General features: G+C 38.1%; 1 protein-coding gene across 1 annotated transcript in view; it reads left to right on the top strand.

Annotated features, from left to right (window-relative positions):
- SLC1A3 (solute carrier family 1 (glial high affinity glutamate transporter), member 3) overlaps positions 1–15717 on the top strand; it is a 63905-nt gene that overhangs the window by 34139 nt on the left and 14049 nt on the right. Inside the window, exons 4-5 of the mRNA XM_014947656.1 lie at positions 10110–10314; positions 11709–11751. Coding sequence (XP_014803142.1) covers positions 10110–10314; positions 11709–11751 — 248 coding nt within the window. The remainder of the gene's footprint in view (positions 1–10109; positions 10315–11708; positions 11752–15717) is intronic.

Genomic DNA, 15717 nt, shown 5'->3' with positions numbered 1-15717 from the left:
ATTATTGGAAGTTTTAGTGAAGAAGCCAAGAACAGTCTGGCCAACAATACTGGATCCTATTTTGAGTGAGAAGGTGTTGCCTCCAACAAAGAGCAGTGACAAGGTACCAATCAGTACAACCCCATACCCCAAATCCTATGTCATTTTGCATGCAGATAGGGATATATCTCTCTTTTTTTAGACAGGCAACCTTAATTTTCCGTGCTTTAAATCTTGCACATCTTTGACTTGAATTATGTTCAGTTCATTTTTCTAGCAATTCAACAGAACTGTCTCTTCAGACATCTGTTGCATATTGAGGATGTAAAAGCAAGCACATTTTTACATTAGACTGCATTGATATCTAGTGTTCCTTTTCAGATATCTTGAATCTCACATCTATACTCTCAAGTGTGTCATATTATTTTTTTCAGTAGCAAATAAAGTAGATCAGGAGTGATTTAGCATAGTAAATAGTTTACAGCTTCATCAGGTGGTACACAGCCAGTCAGATAACAGAAGCACCATACATTTTCGGAATGTTGTTTAGTAAGTGCTGCACATACAAAAACATGTCTTTGAAGGGCTCCAGACACAGTCTGCCAAAACTCAGACCAGCATTTTAGTAGATTAAAAGCTTCCACATACATTTTAAGGAATTGCATTCTGGATTTTTATGAGCAGTAAGTAATGTGCTTAACGCTGTCCAGAAGGCAAAGGTATCTTCATCAGTGGTATTTTGCCAGGATGTGGTGTGTTTCATGTTTAAAGTAGATATTTTTGGCAATGTGTTCAGAATAAGTGAAAATTAGTTTTTTAATCCTTGGGGAACAGATGCTTCAGTTGAAGTCTTGCAATTACCAGCATATTTATTTCAGTCTTGTTACAACATGTCCTGTTGGATTCAAGGTAATCTAATGTACTTTGGCTTATCAGCTACTACAATGAACTTTTTTCCTAATTAAACTGAAATGATTTATCATGTTACGTTATGCTTTTTCTTAAGCAAATGTGCTCATTTTTTTCACTCCTGAAACAGAAAATAAGTTGCTTTATGCCCAAGAGAATCCCTTTTCTAGGAAAGCTTAGTCCAAATGTCTGGACATAAAAGGATATCTTTTTAGAGTTGCACTGTGCAGGTAGCAGCAGTGTTTTATTACCAAAAAAATTGTGAGCTGCTATTTTCTGTGTTCCTGGGTCTCCGATTCTTGGCTTGAAGACAGTCAGTCCTTTGTACTCTGTTATTACAATGAGGTAACCAAAGAAAGAGAGTCTTGGTTTGAGACTGTCAGCTGTTACTAATCACTGCTCCATGGCTTGCTGTGAATCGCTGCTTGCCTCTCCCTCCTGCTCTGCTTAGCACACATAAAGAAGATAAATTACTCCCTAGTTTCCCTTCAAAAAGCATATTGTTTGGCACATTCCAATACTGTGAGCAAAAGATGGAATAATGCGAAGAGTTAAATGGGTATCTAAACAGCCCCACAGCAGGGTCCTTCTCAGGCAGATGTGAGTTTCAGGAAATGTACTTTCCTACTAGTTTTCCAAATGTATTCTGTTATCTCGCAAACCCCCAAAATAAATCAATTATACTTTTCAAAAAGTAGAGCATATTCCTGCAAGAGGTTTCCTGTAGTAACACAAATATCACTGACACTCAATAAATGCAGATTCTAAGTGTACCATCTTTACAATTTCACTTTACTGCGAAGTGTCATACTTCGGTGTCTATAAATTCTTTAGCAACAACAAGTACAATCTGGGAAGGTTTACGGAATTCTTCCCTGCCCCTGCTGGTTGACGCTGATCTGATACAGAGAAGAATTCTAAAGGCAGAAAATCAAGTTATTTGTGCATGAAAACAAGCAAAGTGAGCAAGGCTGTGGACATCCTATCATGAAAATAGTTAGGGTGAAAATAACAACTGATTTTAACATCAAGCTCAATAAATTTCTTACCAACACTGTATAATATATTTTTCTGTTGTATCAGATGGCCTGGGAAGTACTTTCCAGCATAGGTTATTGTTATATTTTTTTGTAAGATAACAACTAATCCTGATGCACTGAAATGAAGCGGAGTTTCAAAAAGTGAAGTTATTCCACTGAAAGAGCAGTATCAGTGATAAATAATATCAAAATGGTCTTTCGTTATTCATGGTTAACTGAAACATAAAAATCACTGTAAAACCACCAGAGATTATTTGGGTCTCTACGATTTACATCAGTCAGTGATGTTCTGACATTACCTTACTATGGTTTTATAACTATTTTCCTTCTAATGACTGAGCTGTGGCTAGAAGAGTATGTGTCTGCAGCCAAGAGGATGAAGGACGAAAAAACATGGTCAGTTGCAAAATATATTCCCTTAAAAATAGTTAAGAGAATATAAAATATATATAGAAAGGGATGGAGAAAATATAGCTAGCACATATTACACCTATTTACTAGCATATTTTTATGCTGTTTCCATCAAGAAATATGGGACCAATAGAAAGAGTACAATGTTCAGTTTGTATCACTTTTGCACGTGCAAAACTTTCAGAATCATTGAGAGGTATCCAGCATCCACATTCAGGTATGTTTCAAAACAAGCACCCTATGAATAACAGAAATAAGTGTGTATGACAGGGTTAGGTTAGCATCCCCTAGAAAACTTCTTTTTTCATCATATACAAACCTTCTTCTCACTCTAGTAGTGGAGAATCCAGAAGAAAGGTACACGGCTTCATTGAAGTGCTGATGTGGACTTTTCCACATGTTAAGTCTCACCTTTCTGTTAAAGTCTGTGATTTCTCTGATTCACTCAGGTTGTGAGCTTCTTTCTTACATGTAACAGGAACATGTGTGTATCTTTGTAAAGGTATATTTTTGTGCCGATCTTTTTTGAAGGCCGTGCTGGTTTGAGTAGCTGTGGCCCTCAAGAGTTCTCCTGAGCCCAGGTGCTCTTTTACACACCCTTGTTCTCTCCTTGTCATCGAATGGTGGATGTGTTTGCTCAGCTACCTGCTGAGAACAGAGCCATCTTAAAGATAAGCAGGTGGAAATAAGGAACACTTAATTTGCTTTAGCAGCTCTGCTACTGAAGAGCAAAGGCAGTTTAACAGTACAGCCAACCTGAAGTAATGGCAAACTACTCCCAAAATGCTAGTTTTCTGCCCCCAGACGGGCTCTCCTTCTGCTTCCCTTGTACAACTTCTGGTGTCCTCATGACACGATTCTGAGATAATTCAAAATGATAAACTGGCAGAAAAACTAACCCTACAAAACCCGAAGTAAGTTTTCTGGTGGCAAGGGATCAGGCAGGATTACAAAGTTGTAGGACAGGTGTAGTCCTTTAGGAGACACTCTTAGCCATTTAATTGGCTTACTGAACTGTACTCCTATATCCCAGCCATGGGTTTCATTAGTCAGCTTGGCTTAATCACAGTCATGCAATTTTGGATCAAATACAATTACTAATTTTCCTATGATATATTTCCCCAGTGTTCTTAATGGCCATAGAAAAATTAATAAAGTATCTAATTTAATTATTTAAATTTCTATATTCAAATAAGGATAAGTTAAACTGAGATTTAGGGACATCTTGTTCCATCAGTTCATGCAAAAAGGCAACATAGACCTGTATTTCAGACGTGTTTTATGTGGCTTCAGGAAGTCATTAGCTATATTGATATAATATTAATTAACTTCACCATTGCATATAGTTCTTCGAAAATGTTATTTAGCTCTTTTCTTAGCAGCTTTATTATTTCACTGCTACTGCTGTTAAAAATATTAATCTAGAGTTTGGACCTATCTTGTGAAGGATTCAATTGCTAAAGCTTTAAACATTATTTAACTTTTGTTTATAGGGAATGTTCAGCACCACTTAGGACATGCTCAGCAGCTATCAGAATAAAGCTCTAGAGCTTAATCATGTTAATTAAAGTCAGGCAGTGTCTTTACCTAACTATTGCTTTTCCTTAGAATTTTTCTGTCAGCATATTTTACCATGACCTTGCACAGTGTTATTTCCACAAATCCTCATCAACATACACAAAAGGGATTGTTCTCATGGTCTCACACTGAGAGTTTACTCATCACACAGTGCTTAGTGGATGTAGGGGGTCGGGAGTAGCCCATTTAAGACGGCTTCATTAGGAGAATGAGAGACAGGCTTAAAGAAACAAAATTAGGGCAGCACTCCTGAGTCAACAGTTGCCATTATTGCTGTTCCACTGTAGGAGTCCTTAACCAGCAACTGCAATTTTTAAATAAAGAGACTGTAAAAAATGAACAGGAAAATAATATGCAATAAAAAGATGCCCTATTCATAATGTTCTGTTTTTAAAGACTGAGTCCAAAATACCTAAAGGAAATTTATCTAAAAACCTACATTAGCAAGGGAGTTCCATTAACTCAGTTCTAATACATTGAGTAAGGAAATAACTCATAATCACAGAAATCCTTTTTATTGCCAGTGGTCACTGTCTGTGAGGACCAGAACACACAGTTGTTCTACACACTCACTCCGAACTGGTGCATCATTTTATATATTTGCAACAACTTATGGCTACGTCTCAGAAGGATTCTGACTTAAAGGTGCTCAGTAGCATGCCCAGAGGCAGTAGCTTCGCACCAGTGACTCCTCAGACAAGTGCCTGCACCAGGGCTCTGAACTGTACTGAGCAGGATTACTACTGCCCTGTGAGGAGCAGCTGAGGACCCTGGGCTTGTCTAGTTTGTAGGAAAGGAGGCTGAGAGGCGACCTCATTGCTCTCTACAGCTTCCTGAGGAGGGGACATGGGGAGGGAGATGCTGAGCTCTTCTCCCTGGTACCCACTGACAGGAGAGGTGGGAATGGTTCAAAGCTGCACCAGGGGAGGTTTAGACTGGTCATTTCTTTACTAAGAGGGTAAATAAATTTTTTTTCTTTACTTTACACACTGGAACAGGCTTCCTAGAGAGCTGGTCAAGACCCCAAGCCTGTCAGTGCTTAAGAGACATTTGGGCAATGCCCTTGATAACATGTTTTAACTTTTCGTAAACCCTGAACTGTTCAGGCAGTTGGACTAGATTACTGTTGTATATCCCTTCCAATTGAACTGTTCTATTCTATACTTAAAATTTTCTTCTTTATACGTCAAAAATAATTTTAAATAAGCCAAATGTTCAAAAAAAAATAGTGGGCAAATGTTAGGTTTTCTTATTTCAAACACAGGAATTTTAGTATGTGAAAGCATATACATAAACTTATTTCTTCCAGAAGTTTTTTAAGGGCAGCAAGAAGATTTCAGAAACAGCAAATTACAACATGAAAAGCAGTAGCTGACCATTTTAACTTTTTAAACTAAAATTATACACATGCATGTATGTATACACAAATGCACGCCCCCTCCCCCAGTGACAGAGTCTCATTTGCTCTGACAAATGACAAAATCGCTGAAGATACTAGGATTAGTCCCAAGTAGTGACTGGTTTCTATTCAGGAGAAGCCAAAGAAAGTGAATCTTGCTACTTGCCCAGTTCTTCGGTGGCGTACTACTTACTGTGGAGTGTAAAGAAAAAGATCCCATTTAAAAACTGGCAGTTATGGGCCCTTATTCAGCAAATTATACTAGTGATTAACATTAAGGACAAATATCAGACCCAGAATGCTTTGCTGACTATGGATTTACACACAGACATAGAGCCTCAGCCATACCATCTGCCGACTGGTTATCCTGTGGTAAATATGCATATTCTGTCTAATTGTGTAAATATGTATATTCCTTCTTTCTAAAAACCCACAGGCAGACACTCTTAAGTACTGTAACAGGAAAATTTAGGTATGTGATGAAACTCAAATCTCAGACTGAAATTGCTCTTAACATGACTTGAGGACATTGGACTGTTCTGCAAGAAATCAGTTCATGCAGTTGCACTGTTTAAAGGGAGAAACTGTTCTGACGTCAGAGGACTTTTTAGCATAGGCTCTGCTTCTTGGCTTTTAAAATAATTCCTTGGAATTTATTTTTGAACAAGCAGTCCCAAAGCTATTATTGGCTTAAATGTTATCTAAAGAGAACATGCTTAATGTATTTTACCTTTGATCTGACTGAGGAGTACAGTACCATCTCTCTGCATTAGTATGCCCTAGTATAATCCAAGATTACACACAGATTATGTACAGCATGCTTTCAATGTCCAGAAAATTAAAAACAATAGAATCAACTCTGGATTTGTAAATTCTGGAATTCAGTATAATCTAGAATCATAAGTACAATATTAAAAAAAATAATTGACACAAACCCAGTGACAGTATAGTAGCTATTCAGGAAAGTTGCTGCATCATTAGTTCATGCCGATTCGCAGATCCATGGTGACATCAGGTGAACAAGCATTTTTAATAAGTTGCCCTAAATAGATTTTTCATCCTTTTTCCTTCATCCTTTCTCTCTCTTTCTCTTCTTTTGCGATTATCCTACTTACTTTCTTGCTACCTTTCCTACATCCTAAAATATCTTACTTTCTTCTCTAACACCTTCGTTAAAGAACAACATAGTGCTTTACTTTTTGCTCTGAAACTGGTTCCTCACTTTCTTCTCAAGAGAGAGTAGGTGAAGGGAGAGGACAGGGCTTAGGGCTTGGGTTTGTTTGCAGTTTTACAGGTTTAAGCCTGCCCCCTTCTTTCTTCTCTTCCCTTCCTCCCTCCTTGCTTCCCTCCCTCCCCATCAATACTTAAAAAATCATTCCCATTCATGTTGTGTGCGCGCACACGCTGGGAGGAATTACAGGCGCTCTGCTCCAGGTTGCCTTGACAACTTCAAGGCATCCCTGTGAGTGGGGACCGGTGGCACAGCAAAGTTTCCCAGGCCCCCTGGGGAAGGGGAGGGTAGAGGAAGAGAGGAGGCAGAGGTGCCCGAGCCAGCAGCCGTGTGGAGCAGGGAGCAGCGAGCAGGATGAAAGGGGCACATACATCTCCCGCGCGGGACAATGGGAGTTTTGCTGGCTGGCTGTGAAAGGACACACTGAGGATACAATGGCCTGTGACACATGAAAGCTTTGGAGCAAACTTTATTGCTTCTCCATTAAGGACCCTTCCAGAGTCCCATTCAGCTCTAAGAAATCTTGTCAACATTTTAAAATGTAAAGAAAACAAACCCCTCCGCTTTATTAATGTTTTAAAAACAGATTTAAAATAATTTTTAAGAAGATTCTCTTTGTTGGTATGCTGGAAGCTTTTGAAGTTTCGACCCTGGATGGCACTGAGTGTCCCTCTTGTGAGTTCCCTGATTTCCTATTAGCCGCAGTGGGAGGGAAGGCTGCCCAGCAGCTCCCCAGTAAGGGCTCTCCAAGGTGAGAACTTGCTTCCTGCTCATATAGCTTTTGTTCATACTTAGGCCTGTCATCCCTCAGCTTTGAATGCTTGTTGCTATACATGCCACGAGCAGTTAGAGCTCAAGAAGAGAGGAATTGCTGTGCCCTACTTTCAAGCTGAGAAGTCATTTATATGATAAGCAAGAGCAGGAATGAGGCTGAGCAACCTAAAATGTAGTCACAGCCAGAGTGCATAATAGGAAACCAAGCTGGAAAGCAGTTTGTAAAGAAAAGAGCATGACTCTTGCTCCCTGACATATCACTTGCACATGGTTCACCACTCAATCCCAGAATCAATCCAAAAAAGAATAGGATCACAAGCTCTAATCCTTCAACTCAGCAATCTTTAGTGGTAAGATGTGGCCTATGCTGACTCCTAGTGATTTCTGGAGCATAGAAGACTCAACCTAGTACCAAGTGTGGAGTACAAAGAAAGATCAGGCTTGGTTAAAGCAGTAAGCCTGCTTACTAATAAGCCTGTGAACCCCCTATTGACTGCTCAGCGTCTGGCCCTGAATCTATTACCTGAGAAGGGCAGTATACTGGCAACCGACTCATTCAACATCTGTGCATTTCCAAATCTTAACACCCAACTATATAGGTTACCCTTTTCATGCTTAGGATGTAAACCAAGTTTAAAGCTGATCTTAGCTAAAATGAAAAAACGCACAGCCCATTGCTGCTACTTTAGAAATAGCAAGTAAGAACAAAAAACAGCAATTGAAGTACATGAAGTTGACTGGAGCAGTGCGCATGCATTCATTTTTTGCTTTTTAAATTAAACTTTTAAAGTTGTATACTGATACTTTAAAAATAAAATTTGTAACAAATGCTGTCTGATACAAACATTGTGCAACTCAGTAGCAGATCTGAAATTCTCCAAAAATTATTAAATTTATTTTTAAGTATTGGCTAATTATATTTTCATTATTTTGCTCTAAAAAAGAACTCGATCTCCCATTCACTGACAAGAGGGCTATAGGACTTAATTCCTGTTTGCAAAGATAAGAAAACTATTTATTACTTGTATTTACCATTTTTCTCACAGAATTCCAAAACATAAATGTATACTTACCACAAGCATTATCATCCAGTTTTACTGATGGAAAAGCTGAGCAGAGAAATGAAGGATCAAGTGCTTCAAATATTGGATTCCCGTTTTCCATTTCTTACTGTGCCAGTAACACTTTCCTTTTCTACCACAATGGCACATGTATATCAAGCAATTAAGGGTACAAATCTAGTGATCTCACTTCGCAACTCATTTTGTGGGTAAAAATCTTACCGGGTCTAATAGCTTCTGCCGAAAAGACACGCAAATGCCAGCTGAAATGAAAGGGTAAGTATGAAGCATGTGATTGGTTTTATACTGTGAAGATTTGATCAGAGCCTGGAACACAGCCTTGATCTCAGTTACATCATTGACTACAGTACTTCCACTGTAACTCCAGTAGCATGTATTTCCTCCTTTAAAAGATAGCCAGAAGCACAATCCATCTACAGTGATTTGAGAACAGGTTTACTTTTGTAAGGTCATGATATGTTTCTATATTATCTATATTCATGCAGTCTTTTTGCCTCGTTTTAAATGCTTTCTCTTCTGAGATAGGTACCCAGAGCAAAAGGTGGTCAACTTTCATTACGCGTTATATGTTCAAAGATGGTATCTAGATAAATGTGTGGGTAGTCTGCAGGAGTCTGGGTTAGGCCGTGCCACATCGGGGTCCATAGGAGGGGGGTGATAAAGCAAGGAGATCTTTTTCTGACCTCTTTTTTCAGTCTGCGCTTTCAAAGCTCGATTCCAATAAGAAGCATCAGCACTGGTTTGAGACAGTTGGTGTTGCCCTCCAGATGAAGTGTGGGGAAATTATGGACTACGTGAAATTTTAAGAGCAAAGGGCCATTTTAAGGAGAACAGTAACTGCACCTGCTTGGAAAGCAAAAGAGCATTTCCATTTCTGACAGTTCTCATGAGTTGCGGCTTCTCAAAGATTCAGAGCTCATTCCCTGGCAGAACCGCACCTTCATTTAAAAAACACGGTGCGGCCCTGTTGGTGCAATCTGATGAACAAACACTTTAGCAGATGCCATAGTGAGCACCCCAGTATTCACATTAGATCAGATGCATTAAGACGAGCCAAGAATTAGGATTAATGTCGCAAGTTTTGCAAAGTTTATAGAAGACTCTAAATGCTTATTCATACAATAATAAGGATTTTCTGAAACACACTAACAGCATTTAATCTGTTTAAACTCCCATGGCTTGGGACAGAGGTAAATTGAGGTCATTCCATTAGGGGTTGAAGAAAACTCTTCATACACATAAGTTGTAACAAACATTATCAGCATTACTTGTGAGTACTCTGTTTTCTTTCTTACTATTACAAATTGGGTGCAGCACATTCCTAAGACACATTTTTCGGACTACAGTAACTATGCTAATCAAAAACCAGGAATCAGTTCACCGGAATATAGGGAGTGCCACACTGCATCACAGCAATAATCTTTGCTTTTAAACACGTGTTAACAAGGCACTTGGTTGTAGCTTGTAACCCTTGTAATAGAGTAACTTGTGTAACTCTGGTAATAGGAAATGATGTAATAACAAGCACTAGGGGTGGGATGGTAAGACAGTGGCAGTACGAGCTGCAAAAGAGGGCCAATTTACCTTGGGTAGCTTTAAATGTACTGGTCATCAAAACTTCCCACAAAATCATTTTCATCATGCTGAGTTTACACTCTTTACTTGCAACTGTATAAGGTGAATGTCCTTGTGCTTAACTTTACTAGGAATTGCTGCCCTGGATAGTAAAGCATCCGGGAAGATGGGAGTCCGAGCAGTAGTCTACTACATGAGTACTACGATCATTGCTGTATTGATTGGCATAATCATTGTGGTCATCATCCACCCTGGGAAAGGTACTAAAGAAAACATGCACAGAGAAGGCAAAATTGTGCAAGTGACAGCAGCAGATGCCTTTCTTGATTTAATCAGGTATGGCTATGATATTGCACATTTTCTGTACTGATAGCTACAACAGTAATATTTAGATTCACACAAGAACAAAAGTAGAGAATTTTTGACAGTTAATGCATAAACTAGTTCTTTCAACTATGTGATACCAGTATCCCTAACCTCTACAATGCTACAAAAGTCTACATGGATTTATTTCCAAATCAAGGTGTTGCAAGGGAAGAAACTGCTTTTAATATTCAAAGAAAGATTCTTTCTTTCATGCACAAAAGAAAGACTTCTGTTCTGCTATCTGCATGGGTCTTTTCTCCTCATTCCATAGCACAATCCTTATTACCAAATTCCTCTGCTTTCCTTTACTTCCAACTTCTGACAGTTTTCTCACTTCACTTGAATCCTTGATTTAGCCAGTAATCTTAATTTTGAATTGTAGCCACCAATCTGGGTGCATCTACTCAACTTGTTAAATTGTATGGATGGGAAACAAATTCCAGGAGCAGGCAAGTAAAATGCTTGAAATAGAGGGGCACAGATATAAAATCTTGTTTTCTCCTTGCTCAGAGACTCTGCAATGTCTCTTTTATAGAGCTAATATGTCACAGATGTATTCCAGGGAGTAGGGAAGCTGAGGTTTTGAACTCGGGAGCTTTTCCACAGGTAAAGCCACCAAAATTTTGTGTTCCACTAACCCATTTGGAGAAGCCAGAGACATGGAGAAAGGCCTCCAAGAGTCATGCTGCCAGGAAGGGGGACTTCAGAAAGACCCATGAAGAGGTTTGCACTCAGATTCCTCAAAATTTATTCAGTTAGGCTGCTTCTAATTCCCTCAGAAATGCCACCATTCTGGAAAGCAAACAAACAAACCCCCATATGTGACAAGTATACACACACATATGTGTATGTGTTATTATTAAAGAATGCTCAAGCCTTAAAAATACTTACTTCTTAATCACAACAAGACTCGAGTGATAAATGTCATTATGTACTAGGGTACATGACTGCAAAAGCTGTTTAAGTAGTAAAAATGATTTAAATATTAATGCATTTATGCATAACTTATTTATTAATCTGGATACAGAAAGCATTGATAAATACAAAATTAAAAGTCAGCACTGACCCACAGAGCTTTGTTCATTTGGTAATTTAGCTAATATTCTGCTCCATAACCAGATCTACTATACACTATTGGATACAGAGATTGCAATCTCCAGGATCTATCCAACCCTTCTACATTTTGTCCTGATAAAGCTAACCAGGCCAATGCTATATGCAAAGCTCTACTGTATACATGACTACATACTTGTCTTAGGATTCCTTTGAAAATTAGCTGGTCAATTCTTTTATTAACTATGCCCCTACTTAAGATATTACTAGAGTCTTATTACTTCTCATGCTTTTTTCTTTCTTTTTCGCAGAAATATGTTCCCTCCAAATCTGGTGGAAGCTTGCTTTAAACAGGTAAAAATGGTTCATTATTTCCAACTAAAACATAACAAAGGAAGAAATTGAAATGTTATAACATTTTCTTTAGGAATATCATGTACTTGTACTTGAGGCAGAAACAAATCTTATATATGCTGCTAGCTGTCAAAAAAACCAAAACCAAACCAACTAAATCTGTGTTTTGTTTTCAACCATATTGTCTCAGTATTTGCTATGAGCAGTGAGTAAATCACACCTGGCACAGCAAATCAAAACCTAATTTTTTCAAAATGTCAAATTCTTAAGTCTACAACAGGTTTCATTAACATCACTACAGAATTTAGTTTTCAAAAATAATCTTACATTAAATTACAAGATACTAAGATATGCACCATCTGTACAAAGACTGGAAGATGTTTAAGAATTTCATGTGAGAAATGTGCATAGATTCAAAACATAGGCAACAATTTTGTGGACACCAATAACAAAATTGAATTAGAGGACTTCATGTCACCTATGACAGGAGTGGAAAGAATGTTCTTCCTATGTTGCTTCCCAAATTCCTCTGTCATTAACCTGGTCTTAGCCTTAACTGTTCTATGTAGAAAATAATAGTAACTTTTTACATTCCTTTTTTAAAAAGAGGACAATATAGATTCAGTGAAACCTTCAGTGTCTATTTCCATAATCTAATTGCTTCATATTGACCCCACAGACGATCTTGAACTGATATTATTTACCAGTTATTGCTGTAGCAGTAAAATAAAGCTGAAATGGGGAGGTCAAAAAGCAAGAGGATAAAGTAGAAATGTTCCAAAGTCCAGCTGAGTTAAATCTTGCAGAAGAATTGAAAAGAATTGGGAACATTTTCTTTAGTTATATAAATAGAGACAAATAAAAAACAGTGACTTTTTAGATTATAGATTTGGTCAAGATTAAAGATAAACTAGAACCAGGTCCAAAACCAACAAATGCTATGCCTCTGTTTTCAGTGAGGATGGTGATGATTCAGGACAGTGATGCAGAAGAGCAGTATGGAAAAACAAAAGTCTATATCTAAAGAAGAAAAAAAAAATCAAAGAATTTAATGTAATAAAGTCCGGAAATGATATCATCTTTATACCAAAATAATGAAAGAATTAGGGCATAAAGTCACAGATCTAGCAGCCAGTATTTTTAATAAATGTCTTGAGTTGGGAATTTATTATCTATAACTGCTGAAAGCAGTTACAGTGGGGTTTTTCTGTGCCACAGAAATGCAATGAATGTAATCTCTTTGGACTTCCATAAGACAGAGTTTTTAATATGAGGGAATTAGAAACAGTTGAGCAGGGGATAGGATTATTGTAAAAATGATAAAATTTGTGGAGATAGCAATGGAAATTGCTGAAGGACTGGGTGTATTGATAGTTTGATAATTTATATGTGTATTAATTAAATGGCCAAGAGATGCACACAATGAAATTTACAGATGACAAGAAAGTCCAAGCACTTTGTATTGATATATATATAATAATACCAAAAGAAGGTAGCATGTCCCTGGCACACTGCAATACACAACAACAAAATGATTAGGCGCTTGCAGACTGAGTCACAGAATCACATGGGGTTGGAAGCGACCTCTGGAGATCGTCTGGTCCAACTCCTCTGCCAGAGCAGGTCCACCTAGAGCAGGCTGCACAGGAACTTGTCCAGGAGGGTTTTGAATGTCTCCAGAGAAGCAGACTCCACCACCCCCCTGGGCAGCCTATGCCAGTGCTCTGCTCAAAGTAAAGAAGTTCCTCCTCATGTTTAGGTGGAACTTCTTATATTCAAGTTTGTGCCCATTTCCTCTTGTCCTGTCACTGGGCACCACTGAAAGAAGACTGGCCCCATCCTCTTGACACCCACCCTTTAACTATTTATAAGCATTGATCAGATCTCCCCTCAGCCTTCTCTTCTCCAGACTAAAAAGACCCAAGTCCCTCAGCCTCTTCTCGTAAGGCAGATTCTCCAGGCCCCTAATCATCTTCATAACCCCCTGCTGTACCCTCACCAGCAGTTGCCTGTCCTTCTTGAACTGGAGAGCCCAGAACTGGACACAATACTCCAGACACTGGCATATTTGGTTAACTCCTTGTAGCTCTTCATCACGGAATAACAAAATTATCAGATTTGGTCACATATGAAATAAACATTTAGAAATTAATAGTAATTTTTCCATTGAGATGGGAGGTCATCACCAGAAAGAAAAGGGAAAAAAAATTTTAAAACCCTCTAATTCAACTCTACAGTATATTAGGTGACATAACTCCAAGACAGGAAATAAAGTCAGAGGAATGTGACTGTCTGGAATACTGAGTATGTTCTGATCATTACATTCAGAGGAAGATTCATGCAAAAGTAGCACACTGTAGAGAGGAGTTGGTGAGATTATCAAAAGAACACAGAAAATAACTCAAAAAGAAGCTTGATTTAAAAACTCTTCAGGTACAAAAACCAAAGTGGGAACAGAACTGTGTTAGATAAAGAAAAATGTTTATACAAGAACAAATGTAAATCACTATGACTGAATCTAGTGAGAATTAGTAAGGTTTTTAACTTTCATTACCCAAAAGGTGAGTTCCAAGAAAAATCTTCAATTTGGAGTTGTTGGGAACAAACTCATCAGGTTTAAGATACAGCTTGAAAAGTTATTTTGATAAAGTGTCCAACAGCAACAGGACATGACTCAGTGATTAGCAGCCTTAAGTCCATGTTCTAAATTAAAGATGTCCTGTAGATTCTGTTTCCATTAAGTATATTGTATTTCTCCTGTGCTTTACAGCTTAAAGAAATTTCAAAAAAATTGTTCAAAAAACAGGAAATATTTCATTAAGTTTTTTTCTCACTTTCAGCAGCACCTAAGCTTATTGAAGCACCAGGATTTTAAATCTGTTGTACTGATACTATTACCTTTTGAATCAGGTACCAAACCCTAGATTTTTAGGTGTAAGTTACTTTGTTGTTGCAGATTTGTTAAACTAAAAATATTTTACAGGAGAAACAATTCAGATGTAAGATTCATAGTTATCCATATGACCTACTCCATAACTTTCTTTTCAAAAGCTTACATCATGTTTTTCATGTTTCTCAGAAGATCTATGAAGAAGGATGATCCATCTGGCATTAATCTGGTTCTGTAACACCATGTTTGCTCTCTCAAACACAAAACAGACTACTACTCATAGTCACCTGCAGTCAAAGGCATACTACTGATCCATCACTTTGCACACCTGGAAATCATCATTGGCATATACACTCCACATTTAAATCACATATTTTGATATGTTAGGTGCTCAGGTTCTGTCTTACAGCATCCTTAGGCAGGTTTCTTTCCTGCATCAGAACCCACAGGAAGGTTTTTCTTTCTTCCTTACCATGACCAGCAGAGAAGCCCTCCAATGACTGTGTTAGTACTCACAGCAAGTTTTGAACCTGTTAATTTCCCCATCAATAGTAAGCACTTCCCAAAGCAGCTCCACTAACAAACAGGACCAACTATCATTTCCAAAGTTTTTTATCCTCAAAATATCAACTATTTCTCAAGTTTCATAGTACCACTATATGGAAACCTGTACTTTACTTTGCATAATTAATTTTAGTGAAGTTAGCTTTCTGGATATGGAATTAGTCTCCTGCAAAGTGAAATGGAGCTGTACGGAGAAGGTAACCAAAGTGGGAAGGGCTTCTAGAAGGACCTGGGAAAGCTTTTATAGGATTGCTGCTAGAAGAGTCATGAACTAAGACTGGGATCTAAAGAATTAATTAGGAAAGATCTTTCTAAATTTTCTGCTGTTTCTTATTCAGTCTTCTGGTTCTCTGTATTCCCTTTCCTGTTCTTTTTCCCAGCAAGTCTGTGAGGCAAAAAAAGCTGCCTCCTCTTGCTTCTTCTTCTCTTCCTCCTCCTTCTTTTCACATTATCTTCTTTGGAAACAGGAAGAGTGGTGGAAGAAAATGCCCTTTTCTCCTCCAAAAAGGACC

This window comes from Calidris pugnax, unplaced genomic scaffold, assembly GCF_001431845.1.
Source record: "Calidris pugnax isolate Ruff unplaced genomic scaffold, ASM143184v1 scaffold156, whole genome shotgun sequence".
NCBI classification, from domain to species: domain Eukaryota; kingdom Metazoa; phylum Chordata; class Aves; order Charadriiformes; family Scolopacidae; genus Calidris; species Calidris pugnax.
Note: the sequence above shows the minus strand (reverse complement) of the source record. Positions and strands in the feature narration are given on the sequence as shown.